The sequence below is a fragment of the Thamnophis sirtalis genome, unplaced genomic scaffold, assembly GCF_051295495.1.
Source record: "Thamnophis sirtalis isolate CommonGarterSnake01/CBP01778 unplaced genomic scaffold, rThaSir2_p1.2 scaffold_6, whole genome shotgun sequence".
Lineage (NCBI taxonomy): Eukaryota > Metazoa > Chordata > Lepidosauria > Squamata > Natricidae > Thamnophis > Thamnophis sirtalis.
Genome location: NW_028261386.1, coordinates 99,785,108 through 99,798,816, shown reverse-complemented (window position 1 = coordinate 99,798,816; position 13,709 = coordinate 99,785,108). Strand labels below are relative to the sequence as shown.

The window sequence follows — 13,709 nt, the reverse complement described above, 5'->3', positions numbered from 1 at the left end:
TAGCTAGATGATAGATAGACAGACAGACAGGCAGGCAGGCAGAAAGACAGACACGCGCCCACATGCGCAGACACACACACACACACACACACACACACACACACACACACACACAGTCCCTTCTGATTTTAGGTCGAGAAATGAAGCTGCTTTTTAAAAAGAAAAATCCAAAAGATCTTTCTAGCTGAGTTATCTATGACCAAAGCAGAAGTTTCAAGCAGAAGTTTCAAGCAAAGTAAGGTAAAATCACAATTTTTTGTCTGCCAAGACCAATGAAAAGAAGCCAAGGATGTCTACCTCTTAGCTGGAAACTAGTTATAAAGTGTATTTATTTAGTTATGCAGGTTTCCCCATATATATGATTTATATTATATAAATAACTTTCTTACCATAATCATACCTACCATTTAGGTGGCATATTTGTACAAAGACAAAAGAAAATAGCTTTTGCAAATTAAACTTTTAATATGATTCTGGGAAAAAAGCATAAGTGTAATCTGCACACAGACTGCCCTCATGCTGCATGTAATAAAACTACAAAAATCATATTAAAGATTTATCGCCAATGTAGTAGAAAATCAAAACATCACATTTTTTATCATTCCTTGCAAAACAATCATTCCACATATCTTTTTAAGATGACAAGAAAAAAAACTACTTACAACAACATTTGTAGGAACTTCACGAAGAGAATACTCTGCTTTATTAGGTATCTCTTGATCACCTATCAGTTCATAAACAGCAGGGCAGGACAGCAAATTTATCAGAGCTAGGAAAAACTAAGGAGGATAGTGGTACAGTTGACAAGACAATAAGAATGGTGATTCATTTAAAGCCTTTTACACAAGCATTACCATTTATTTTGGGAAAATGTATAAAATATCCAAAATTTTATCACACCACTTTTGGTTTCAATTAAAGCTTTCAAGACACACATAGAAAAAAAGAGAAAAGAGCAAGACTAACAATGGGTAATTATTTATTAATGAATTAATTATTTGCAGGGGGCCTTCCATGGATTATAGAGTAGGAAGAATTAAATTCAATACCAATCAGGCAACAAGAACTCTTAACTTTCTGAAATCGAAACTACCATATTTTTGGAGTATAAGATGCAGCAAGGTTTTGAAGAGGAAAAATTTTAAAAAAAAGGTTTTGCACTCTGCAAACCTCCCAAAAACAGCCCGTTTTTCGCAAAAACGGGCCTTTTTAAAAAAATGGCATGAATAGCCCTTAGGCTTGTAGAATGCTCCTGGGAGCTTGGGGGGGGGGGGGAATTGAGAAAAAAATGGCCCATTTTTCGCTCATTTCTGCCCTCCCCAGCACCCAGGAGCACTCCTACAAGCTATGTACGGCCATTTTGGTGAAAGGGGCGGAGTTTCAGGAGGCAAAAAATGCTGTATTCAGTGTATAAGATGCACCCAGGTTTTCAACCTCTTTTTTGAGGGAAAAAGGTGCGTCTTATACTCTAAAAAATACGGCAATTCCTAGAATTAAAACAGATTTTTTTAAAGCTGGTCACTTTATATAAGGGACATACAACATATATGAAGATATAACAGTGCCCCCCTCCCAAAGAATAAAAATATGGTTACAATATATTTAAAAGACCTGGGTAAGAAATCACATTCCTTAATTGTAATGACAAAAACTGTCACGGCTTCATCAGCAAGCCATTCTATATTCTAGGCCTGCTATAGAAAAAACTAAATTAGCTGCTGAGTTAGCAGAATTAGCTGTTGAGTATGGCAGTAGACCTGCAAAAAATATTCTCCTGGAAAAAAAAATACTTTAGCAAAGATGGCAGGCTGCATGGTCTAGGCCAGGGGGTGGAGAACCTTGGTCCTTTTATGACTTGTGGAGCCATGCTGGCTCAGGAATTCTGGGAATTGAAGTCTACAAGTCATAAAAAGGCCAAGGTTCCTCATCGCTAGTCTAGGCAGTCCTGTAAGTAATCTGGGTACAAGCCATGTAAGATTTTAGTGAGCTTGAAAAACAAACACACTCTGCTGTTTCCATACAGGGATTATGAAACCTGTCCTGGACGTATAACACAATCCTGCTGCCCTATTCCATACTATTTCCCCTCAGACATTTTTTTTGAAGGGGTGTCTTTTAACCTTCCCTAACATTGGGAGGTTATGTTATCCTGGCTGATTGTAAATTGGAATTTGTTGTTTGTGAAACTGGACAATTATTATGTTTTAGTTGTTGGCTTTAATTTTGTATGCTGCCCAGAATCACTTCTGGGAGCAGGAGGCTTCATAAATTGTTTAAAATACAGAGAAATAAATCTTCCAGGCATTCATTACCAGTGTATGTAACACCAAGTCTAGGATTCATCACATTCACAAATAGTTGTGACTTATAATAAATGCTCTCCTTACCACCATGTGCCAATCTAATATCAAGATTGGTTCCGGGAGACCAGTTGTGAACCTGGTCAGGAGCATCTCCCAAATTCTGAAGTTTAAATGTTGATACATCCAGCTACCTCTTGTCTCAACTAAAGAATACTAAACAGACTCTTCTATACTGGGAATAACACTGGCAAAAATTGGTAGCATATAACCCCTATTTGCTCCTTAGGTGGCACACGCCATGGTATTTTCCTTCCTTCCTTCCTTCCTTCCTTCCTTCCTTCCTTCCTTCCTTCCTTCCTTCCTTCCTTCCTCCCTCCCTCCCTCCCCTCCCCTCCCCTTCCCTTCCCTCCCTCATGGACTGTTCAAAAAATCTTACAGAACAGTCTAAGGACATAATAAACTGCCAAACTCTTTTTACTCAGCTTACAGAACCCTTTTAAAAACAAAACACACATATTCTTACACTCAACATAGAAGCTGGCCAAATAAAAATCAGTGAAGGAAATTATTGCTGTATTGCATAAGAATAAAAAGTGAGGCTTGTAATAGAATGCAGGAAAGAATTTAATGCTTCACAAAGCAACAGCAATTTCATTTTACCGCAGGAGTAGCCATTTAATATTACTTTGCAAAATACACTTGTTTACATTCTAACAAAGAGCATATTATTTGCTGAGTGATGAATATTTCTAAAACAAAAAAGAATCATGATTTTATATGGGAATCATTTTTATCTGGATAATTGTTTTTATTTGTGCTTGTTAGTAAATGCATTTGGTATTATAGCCTCTGGCTGAAATAATAAAACAGGATTGATACATACTAAAGCTAAAAATATCCTGAAGTGATTACAGATAACTGTTCTTGAAACAATTTTGTTTCTACACCTTCATATGCTATACTTTGAAAATATGAACCCTAAACTGAGTATTTTTATTTGAATTATTTGATTTATTTAATTGTTCATTTACATAATATATATGAGCACCCATCTCTCAGCAGTGACTCTGGGCAACTGACAAAGATTAAACTCCAACAGTTAAAAAGAAGTTAACGTGTAGGCTTTTCGGTTTTATGTAAAGTCCTCTACTAAGATGAGGCACATACATGGACTAGTAACTTTTGATGTCCTAGTATCAAATTAAGAAAATTAGAAATGTCAAACTACCCAAGGCTTTCCTCAAGAAAACATGAGACATAATACATTCAGACTGAACATCCACAGTAGTCTTTGTGAAGAGAAGAAAAGAAATCAATTCACCTTTTGACAGCTTCGGTCAATTGGATCTACTGGCGTTGATCTGGGGTGAGTCATTCGGACATCATCTCTTCCACACTCCAGAACACCCCACAACTCAGTAATAAGGGCCTTTATAAATCCTAGGAAATAATGGTTTTTTGTTTTTTTTTTCAAAAAGACACCTATCTACTAAAGTATTACAATTGCTAAAGGGCAAAAAATGTTCCTCTTCATTCTTGATCACTTACTGTGTGGGCATGCATGACCTTTGAGGAGGATATACTTAGAAGATACAGGAAGAAGGGCAACAGAAGGAATGCTTGCATAATGTTGAAATGTGGCCATGAAACTTAGCAAACATCTTAAAAACAGATAGTCAGGAATATTTGCTTCATCACTTGGAGTGTTTTCCCTTATTAATGTTAATCCGCCTATCCTACTATACTCCTTAAAAATACCATCATATTTCTTTCTGAACAATATAATATGTATAATTTGGAACTAAGTTCCTAATGTTGAGCCACGGTGGTGCAGTGGTTAGAATGCAGTATTGCAGGCTAACTCAGTGCTCATTGCCAGGAGTTTGATTCTTACCTGCTGAAGGCTGACTCAGTCTTCCATACTTCCGAGGTTATTTTTATTAATTTAGCTATTTATTTATCCAGAGAACCACCACTCCATATTCTAGACGATAACTTTACATACATTTCCAATAAAGTTGGTTCTTTGTTCTCTTCCATCTAATAAATCAATGCACCTATTTTATGAGCCATGGTGGCGCATTGGCTAGAGTACAGTACTGCAAGCTACTTCTGCTGACTGCTGACTGCCTGCAATTTGGCAGTTCAAATCTCACCAGGCTCAAGGTTGACTTGGCCTTCCATTCTTCCGAAGTGGGTAAAATGAGGATCCAAATTGTTGGGGGCAATGTGCTGACTCTGTAAACCGCTTAGAGAGGGCTGTAAAGCACTGTGAAGTGGTATATGTCTAAGTGCTATTGCTATTAACTGTAACATCTGGATTTCAAGTGGATTTTCTATTTCCAAACCAGGTGTCCAGTTATTATTAGCTTTCCTCTTTTCTTCCTGCAAATGTTGAGACAGTCTTTAGTGCAATCAAATGTCACTTATAAATCTGATGTGACCCATTTATATATCTGGGCACTCTCCTTCACTGTTTTTAAAACTACAATAAGACATGATGCAAAATAATCAAAGGCTCTTTTCCTCAAATGTTCCTCTTCAATCATTATCTCTGAAGATAAGCTCTGGAGAGCCAAAATCTCACAACCATTTGTAAACCTTAACTTGGTTTAACAGAATAAATGTTATAGATTCTGAGTAGCTCAGTGTCCAGACATGCATGGGGTGGGGGGGAATTGTGTACCTGATTTCCATCAGTTAATATACCATTATTTAATTATAGATCTTTCCAAGACAGCCAAGTTTTAAAAAATAAATATTATTATCCCATACTTTCTGTGAAAGGACAAGGGAGCATGCAGAATACTTGATAAGAATTGATTTAAAGCATACCCGCCTCAAAGTGTCTGCATGCTGCTGCTGCATCCAGACATATACAGCAAACAAAGGTCCTCTTTTAACTGGTGGCTTGCTCCTTTCCAGCATTTATTTGCTGTAAGCGGTTCACCAAAGATATTTGATAGGTTGCTAAAAGCATGGAAGACCTGTTCTGTTTAAGAACAGCTGAAGGACTACCATGAATTCAGTATAAAGAAAGAGTACAACATAAGGAGAAGAATCATGCTTACTGCAAAAATTGTTGGGTGTTTGCTTTATAAAAAAAGAAGGATCATGGACAATGGGGGGAAAAGATTTTATAGAAGTTGAAGGCTTCTATAAAGAGGGTAATCCTAGAGATCTGGTTGGCTGGACAATGTGAGGAAGCTGACCAGGTATTTGTCAGTGGACCTGGAGTTAGTCCTATTGTTAGGCAAAATGGGTCTTTCACAAGGGCAGCAGAAGTTTATTGTTAAAGGAGATGGAATGAGGAGGTATCAGCTAACAGAGGATGGGAACATTAGGTTGCAACTGGTGGGGAAGTTTCTATTTGATTTAGGTGGGATAGCAGAGAGGTTCTATCTGGGACAGGAAGAGTCAGTTTGGTCCTGGTGGGAATTGGGAAAGAGATGAACTGGGTTTGACCATGGTGATATCCAAAAGGTGATATCATAAACTTGCAAGAACAGCTTAGCAAATACAGTGAAGATTCCATTACACCAACGAAGTAATCAAGGACATTTTCTTCTTCTCCATATACCGGATAGTTTACATGGCATTAACTACAGTTGTGTGCTAAAGCCTCTATTCCAGAGAATACTGAAAAGTTCCATACAAGGAACCCTGCCTTTTTTTTGCACATTTCTGATTACATATAACCAACTGGATAATACTCACACATCTATGAATTATCTATGGGAATATTTTATCTATTTCAATGCAATGCTGCCCATAATTGCAAATACACAGAACATGATTCATGTTCTTTGGTCTCCTGAGCTGCTGAACTCCCTCTTTCCCTTCCCTCATGGTACTTTTCCTCCTCCTCTACATAAAACTAGAAATTACCCTCAGGACTAGCACAAAATCAAAGGATAATCAAATAAATAAACATAGAATATAATTATCAATGTGGGAGAGATGTTCTGATGTAGAGAGAAATCGGAGTTACATTATTGAGCTTTAATTACAATGATGTACAATAAAATGATATCAAGCAAAACAAAATTACCCGAATTTTGTAGAGCTGCAGCCCCAGGGGCAGTTGCAGCTACTTGTGAAACAATTACTCCATAGCCAAACTTTTCACATCCACTCACCTGGTGCAAACAAGAGAATATGTTAGCCCCCAAACATATCATTTTCACAGAATTAGCATAACTTAATGGGCACAATAATTAGTAGTGGAATTTTGCATATACATCTCTTGTTTGTTTGGATTTGATAATCAAATGCATCATTAGATTCTAATTAGCATTCTGAGACCAACAAATAGCTCTGGCAGGAAAAGGTTACAGTGCAAGCCAATCAAGTTATTAGAGTAAGCCAAATAATTGTTTTTATGATTTTTTGTTCCAAATATATATTTAAGAATGATAATGCCAACCTGGAGATTCTTCATGAACCTGTTGAACATGAAGGTGACACATTCAGTGACTGTTCCTGTGTTCTGTAAAAGGAGAAGACCTTTCGGTGTGGTAGCAAAATTTAGCAAGTCATCCAACAACGTTTCTTCTAATACAATACTGAGAGAGAGAGAAAAAAATCAAACACAGTTCTCTGAGTACAATAAACAGCAAAATAAACCAAACACTTCCTTCTCCCATAAAAACTGTAATAGCACTTAAAGCTTTGTTTTGTTTTTCTTATACAGAGGACGTCTTTGTAACATGAAAGACATATGCTATTCTATTAACACATAATATTTGTTATGAAAATGTTTCCCTTCCATATTGCCTCTGTTGCCCAATCCACCATCTGGTTGCAATTAATTCATGTGCAAAATCATCTGCATATCCATGTCTGCTCTACCTACACTGCAGCTGTCTCCCCTGAAGGTCCAACATTCTCTAATAGGCTTGGCTATTAACTCTGCTAAGCACATTTTCTCCCAAGCCCAGACAACAAAACTCCCCATGTCTTCAAGTCAGATTTTTTATTTATGGTTACGAAAACATCTTTATACCTCTCTTTACTGAAAGGAATCTGAAAGTGATTTACAAAATCCTTAATCCTAGAATTAAGATTTAAAAAACACACACTCCAATCCACTAAAAGTAAACATTACTGACAGAAGGCCTATTTAATAATGATTTTGAAAAAAGACTCCTAGAACTCATGACTAAGGTAAAGGTAAAGGTTCCCTCACACATATGTGCTAGTCATTCCCGACTCTGGGGAGCGGTGCTCATCTCCATTTCAAAGCCAAAGAGCCAGCGGTGTCCAAAGATGTCTCCGTGGTCATGTGGCTAGAAATGACGTGTGGTGAGCTTCATGGCCAGTGAGGTGAAAAAAACCTCAAGCCCCAATGTTCCGAACTCAGAGGCTGGATTCAGACAACATATGCACACCCGGTGTGGGTTTCCACTTGCTTGCGTTATGAGCGCCTCCCACACACCTGCATCTTGGAAGCGGAGCCAACTGCGGGGAGCCCAGCCAGCCATGGGGGCTTAGCCGACATACCGCGACAGAAGCATGCTCTGCACGTCCCGCAGAGAGTTGGCTTCTGCCACTGCTGCTGCCGCTGCTTCCCCCCTCAGTAACTTTGATCCAGGAGGGAACAGCCTCCCTGTCAATCAGCCACATGCCAGCGGAGGGAGCCCAATCATAACCCTAGGCGGCCACATTTCTGTTGTCCAAAGGCCCGCCCTCCTCTGGGTGTGTCCAGGCACTATAATATCCGGCATTCCCCACCCACCCCCACTCCTACCCCTCATTTGGCCAAGGCGCCAAAGCCTTTGATCTGCTTGCTGACAAACACACACACGACTCGGTTGCGACTGCTCCCCTCAGGTGAGAGCAAAGGATGAGGAAGGCGGGGAGGGGGCCCGGGGGCGCCTCTGGCTTTGCAAAAGGAAAAGGCAGGAGAACCGCAGCCCTTACCTTCCACAGCCATTCTCTCAGAGCTCGCTTAGTGCATGCATAATTGGCCTGCCCAGAGATGCTTCTCCTCCTCCTCCTTCCTCCCTTCTTCCCCCACCTCCTTCTTTCCTTCCTTCTCTTTCTTCTCCCTTCACGGTTTTCTCTCTCTCGCTCATCTGCAACCGAGAAGTTCAACCTGCAGCGAGGAAGGCTTTAGCTCGCTTTCCCTCTGCAGCCGAGGAAATGGAGTCTCTGCCCTCCCCGCTCAAGCAGCGCAAGACATGATTTGCTGCTCCCAGATCAGGAGGCGGGAGAATCACGTGCCTCCTTTGCATACGGAATTTTTTGCTTTTTAACCCTTGCTTAACTCTTAAAAGGCGAAAAATTTCTTATGCAAAGGAGGCCCATAGTTCTCTCGCCTCCCCCTACAGTTAACACTAAGCAGACTCAAAGTCACTGTGACTTGGAGTCTGGCAGCAACTACCTTGGCCTTTTTAATTATTTTAAAAATTCTTTCCTTTTCCTCATGAGACTGGTGAGGCCCCGCCTCCCTTGCCTCCAGTGACTGCACGTTTCTGGTGGCTAGCATGACTAAACGCTGAAGGCACAAAGAATGCTGTTACCTTCCCACCAAAGGTGATTCCCATTTTTCTACTTGCATTTTTACATGCTTTCGAACTGCTAGGTTGGCAGAAGCTGGGACAAGTAACGGGAGGTCACTCTGTTACACGGCACTAGGGATTCAAATTGCCGAACTGCCAACCTTTCTGATCAACAAGCTCACCGTCTTAGCCACTGAACCATCTTGAAAAAAGACTCCTAGAACTCATGACTATTATAGCTCATCTACTCGGTATTAAATTATTCCACAGAGACAACCTACTTTCTTGTCCCCAGCAAGTAGAAATCTGCAAATTCAGTCATGAGGAGCAGGACCTTTCTCAAAGATATTGATATTACCAGGGATTAATTGAAAAATAATGTTTAGGGCATCTGAATTGTACCCTGTACTTTGAGTGGCAAAAAGAAAGCAGGATGTTTTAAAAACAGCGTTCATTCCCATATTCAAGAGCAGAAGCTCTTGTTTTTATGAGGATGAGGATGACAAGGATGGGGATGATTTGATTCAAGAAAAGAAGGTTCCCGAATGTAGAACGCATGATGATAAGTATAATCCAGTGTGACAAATGAACCACCCGAGTCAATTCTCAGATTGATATAATTTAGGTGAGACTGGTGTGGGCTCATTGCTTCAGAATAACAACTATCTACATCGGTCGTCGCGCGGGTTAACAAGGGCTGTGGCGGATGTTGAGGTCCCTGGACATCCGTCGACAAGTGGGCTACAAGTGGACCAGCCAACAAAATGACAAAAATATAGTGCAGATGAAAACCGTGCCATAATGGCCTGTTACTACAACTCAGAGCCAGAAAAAAGAGATTATTTAAAGCGAATGTATGAATTATGGAAACAACAATATCCAGATTCAAATGATAGTGAACAATGACTAGCAGATCAAAGGCGATTTATTATACGGAATAAAGTCTTTAGTGAAGTTGAACTTGAGGAAATTCAGGCAAATTGCAAAACTAAAAACAACAACATCACAAGTGGAAATAACTGATATTCAAAACACAACTAAAGACATTGTAGTAGAACTCCCAGAAGAAGCTGTTGGGGAGGAAATAACAACACTACCACCAGAACCAGTTATCACTGAACCAACTGATGAACTAACTCAAAAACAAAAAGAATTGAAGGATAAGATCATGGAGCATTTTCTGCTTAATGAGGAAAGGCAACATTTACCATCATTAAAAACTGTGCCTCAGAAAATTTTGGCCCCTATCATGAAAATGGTTAATGCAGTGTTTTCAACAATTGAATCGGGATCCATCTTGGAAACGAACCAGTTAATGTACAGTGCAGCTGTAATTGTCACTAATGAACTAGGCATTAAAATCAAAGTACCTAGTCACACAACGGAAAAAGCATCAAAGCCAAAGTGGAAAATCTGATTAGAACAAAAAGTCAAAAAATTAAGGGCAGATGCTAGCAACTTAAAGAACATGCATGAGCAATGGCTTAAAAACAGCAAAATCATACATCAGCTAATCAGAAGATATAGATTGGATACAAGAAACATCAATGAAGCTGTAGAGATTGTAAAACAGCAGATAACAGCAACAGCTAGAAAAATTGAAAGATATGAGGCACGAATCATCCAATATAAACAAAATCAGCAATTTCGATCAGACCAACGGCGTTTTTATCAAAGTCTTAATGTGAATGGTGACACCAAAAGTGAAAAACCAGAAAAGCAGGCCACAGTTGAATTCTGGAAAGAACTGTGGGAAAATGCAAAGGACTACAATAAGGAAGCAAAGTGGATACATGACTTTGAGAAAAGCATTGGCAACAAGCAATGCAAGTATTAGAAATAACAACTGGGATGGTCAAAAATTGAGTAAAAAAAGTAAAGAATTGGACATCACCTGGAAATGACCAATTACATGGTTTCTGGCTCAAATATCTGACCGGTTTACATGCAATATTGGCCAGGCAACTGAATGAAATTTTACAAAATGGTCAAATTGATGAATGATTGACAACTGGAAAAACATACTTGATTCAAAAGGATGCAACTAAAGGAACAATACCTGAAAACTACAGACCAATAACATGCTTGCCAACAACCTTCAAATTACTCACAGGCATTATTGCAGATAACATTATGGATTATTTGGAAACAAATAACATCTTGCCAGTAGAGCAAAAAGGCAACAAAAAAAGGAGCAGGGGCACAAAAGATCAGCTCCTAATTGATAAAATAATATTAGAAAATTGTAAGAACAGAAAAACGAACTTGAATATGGTCTGGATTGATTACAAAAAGGCATTCGACTCATTGCCACATAGTTGGATCATAAAATGCTTAGAAACAATTGTCATTAGCAAAAATATTACATCCTTTACTGAAAAGACGATGAAACAATGGAGAACTGAGTTGGCAGTAGGGAATGAGAACTACGGAACAGTTAATATCAAGCGAGAAATTTTTCAGGGTGATTCACTTTCACCTCTTCTCTTCATCATCACAATGATCCCACTATCAGTAATCTTAAAAAAAAATGAAATTAGGCTACCAAACAGCCAAACAAGCTGAAAAAGTTTTGCATTTATTATATATGGATGATTTGAAACTCTATGGAAAGTCAGAAATAGAAATCCAATCACTGACAAACATAGTCCAATATTTCAATGCAGTTTGGCATGGAAAAATGCGCCACTGTATTTATAAAAAGGGGCAAAATCACTGCATGTGAGGGAATTGAAATGCCCAATGGCCAACTAATTAAATGCAACAAAAATGAAGCCCACAAATACTTAGGCATTCTGCAGTTGGATAACATCAAGCATGGAGAAGTAAAAACCATTGTCAGGGGAGAGTACACCAACAGAGTTAGAAAAATTTTGAAATCTAAATTGAATGGTGGAAATACAATCAAGCCATACCTGTTATAAGATACACAGCTGGTATAGTTAACTGGACACAAGCTGATTTGGACCTTTTGGACCGAAAAACCAGGAAACTAATGACAATGCACTACAGTTTACATCCACGTGGTGATACTGATAGACTATATCTGCCCCGAAAATCAGGTGGCAGAGAATTATTACAAGTGAAGCAAATAGTTGAAGAAGAAAAACATGCACTGGCTGATTATTTTAAAAAGAAAGTCAAGAACATTTATTAATCGAAGTAAAGAACAAAAATCTATTGAAGGTCCAACAGACGAAACAAGAATACAGAAAAGATGTGATAAAATCAAGAATGGAGAGTTGGCAGAACAAAGCATTGCATGGCCAATTTCTGGAAAAAATAAAAGATAAAGTGGACAGTGAAAAAATTTGGTTATGGTTAACAGCAGGTACATTAAAGAAAGAAAGAGTCACTAATCCTGGCTGCGCAAGAACAAGCTATCCGCACAAATGCCATTAAGGCCAAAATCGAAAAATCCTCTGATGATGCCAAATGCAGACTTTGCAAAGAAGCTGATGAAACTGTTGATCACATACTCAGCTGCTGTAAAAAAATAGCGCAGACTGATTATAAATTGCGGCACAATTCAGTAGCACAAATGATCCATTGGAATTTGTGCAAAAAATATAATATTAAAACAGCAACAAACTGGTGGGAACATCAGCCTGAAAAAGTCATCGAAAATCAGGTGGTCAAGATCTTGTGGGATTTTCGCATACAAACGGACAAAATACTGGCCCATAATACACCAGACATCACACTGGTTGAGAAAAATAAGGTTACAATCATAGACATAACCAATGCCAAATCCGGCGAAACAACTGGCCGCTGTGATACAATTGTATAATAATAATAATAAAATAAAATAACCAATGATTAATTTTCTGACAATTATTACCAAAACCAAACAGAAAGACGGGACCTGATCCATTGGATAAGCTTAAGACACTTAAAGTAGAAAACAAACAAATGAAATCCTAGAAAATTTTGGCTCTGCTTATTCATGTGACGTCCTTATGGTATAGTACTGCCTATTATAATCCTCCCCACCATAGATACAAGTGCATGCTGTATCTCCACAAACTACTTACAGCATATTGCTGGCATTTGTTTGCATTGATAAACCAAAATCTAGAGATGTACTTTCAGCATGAACTGTGTTTTCATCATCTTTCTCTCTACCTGTTTCTATGCGGCTGCTGCTAGGTTCCTCCTGCCAGCGGGCCCCCCAAAATGAAGGTTATATGGCTTCATTTGTGATTTGTTTTCATTATATGTGTTAACAGGGAAATCTAGTCTATTTTGCTCCTAACAGAGCAAAAAGTGTATGCCAGAACAAAAGAATGTTTTATGATTCTGAATTATTGAGAGAATAATAAATCAGTCCTTGATTCGCATGTAATGCTAAGCAAACAAGGGATGAAGAAACCTGACTTCTTTGCTTCTTATAAGGAAGAGCCATTACAAGCATACAACTCATTCCTCATAACTATGACTTATGATTAAATGTAAACACGACCAGGTAAGATTCACGGCTTTTTTTCTTTTTTGTTATTGCAAACTATACAGAAAAGACATGAGTTATTATGATCTAAAGAAAAACATTGATCTGCAAATAGATTTCCCAAGAAACCCAGACAAGAGGATTTGTTTGACCTTCAATAGACAAAATTCACCCTGCAAATGTTTTTATATTGAAAGCACAGAAGGCATTATATGGGCAAAAAACCTGTTTTAAACAAGGCATTAAAAATGCTTTTTGTAGGATTTGAAAACTAAACATGTTTTTTTAAATGATTCTTTATATAATGATTTTTTTCTTAGCACCAATACTTTGTATAAGATACTAAAAAACAATATAACTGCTCTCCTATAATTTGGCAGTAATGATGCTCACATTTTACACATAAAGCTGACAATTATTTTTTTTTAAAAAAAAAAAGCAGTGGTTACAATTGCA

At 38.3% G+C, this 13,709-nt stretch overlaps 1 protein-coding gene across 8 annotated transcripts in view; it reads right to left on the bottom strand.

The window, feature by feature from the left end:
* Positions 1-13,709, bottom strand: part of TBC1D32 (TBC1 domain family member 32) — a 98,460-nt gene that overhangs the window by 46,449 nt on the left and 38,302 nt on the right. For all 8 annotated transcript variants that reach the window (XM_087718554.1, XM_087718560.1, XM_087718561.1 and 5 more), the window contains 4 exons: positions 6,730-6,868; positions 6,355-6,442; positions 3,625-3,743; positions 663-779 (listed from right to left, as the gene is read on the bottom strand). In XM_087718554.1, the coding sequence (XP_087574680.1) occupies positions 663-779; positions 3,625-3,743; positions 6,355-6,442; positions 6,730-6,868 (463 nt within the window). The remainder of the gene's footprint in view (positions 1-662; positions 780-3,624; positions 3,744-6,354; positions 6,443-6,729; positions 6,869-13,709) is intronic.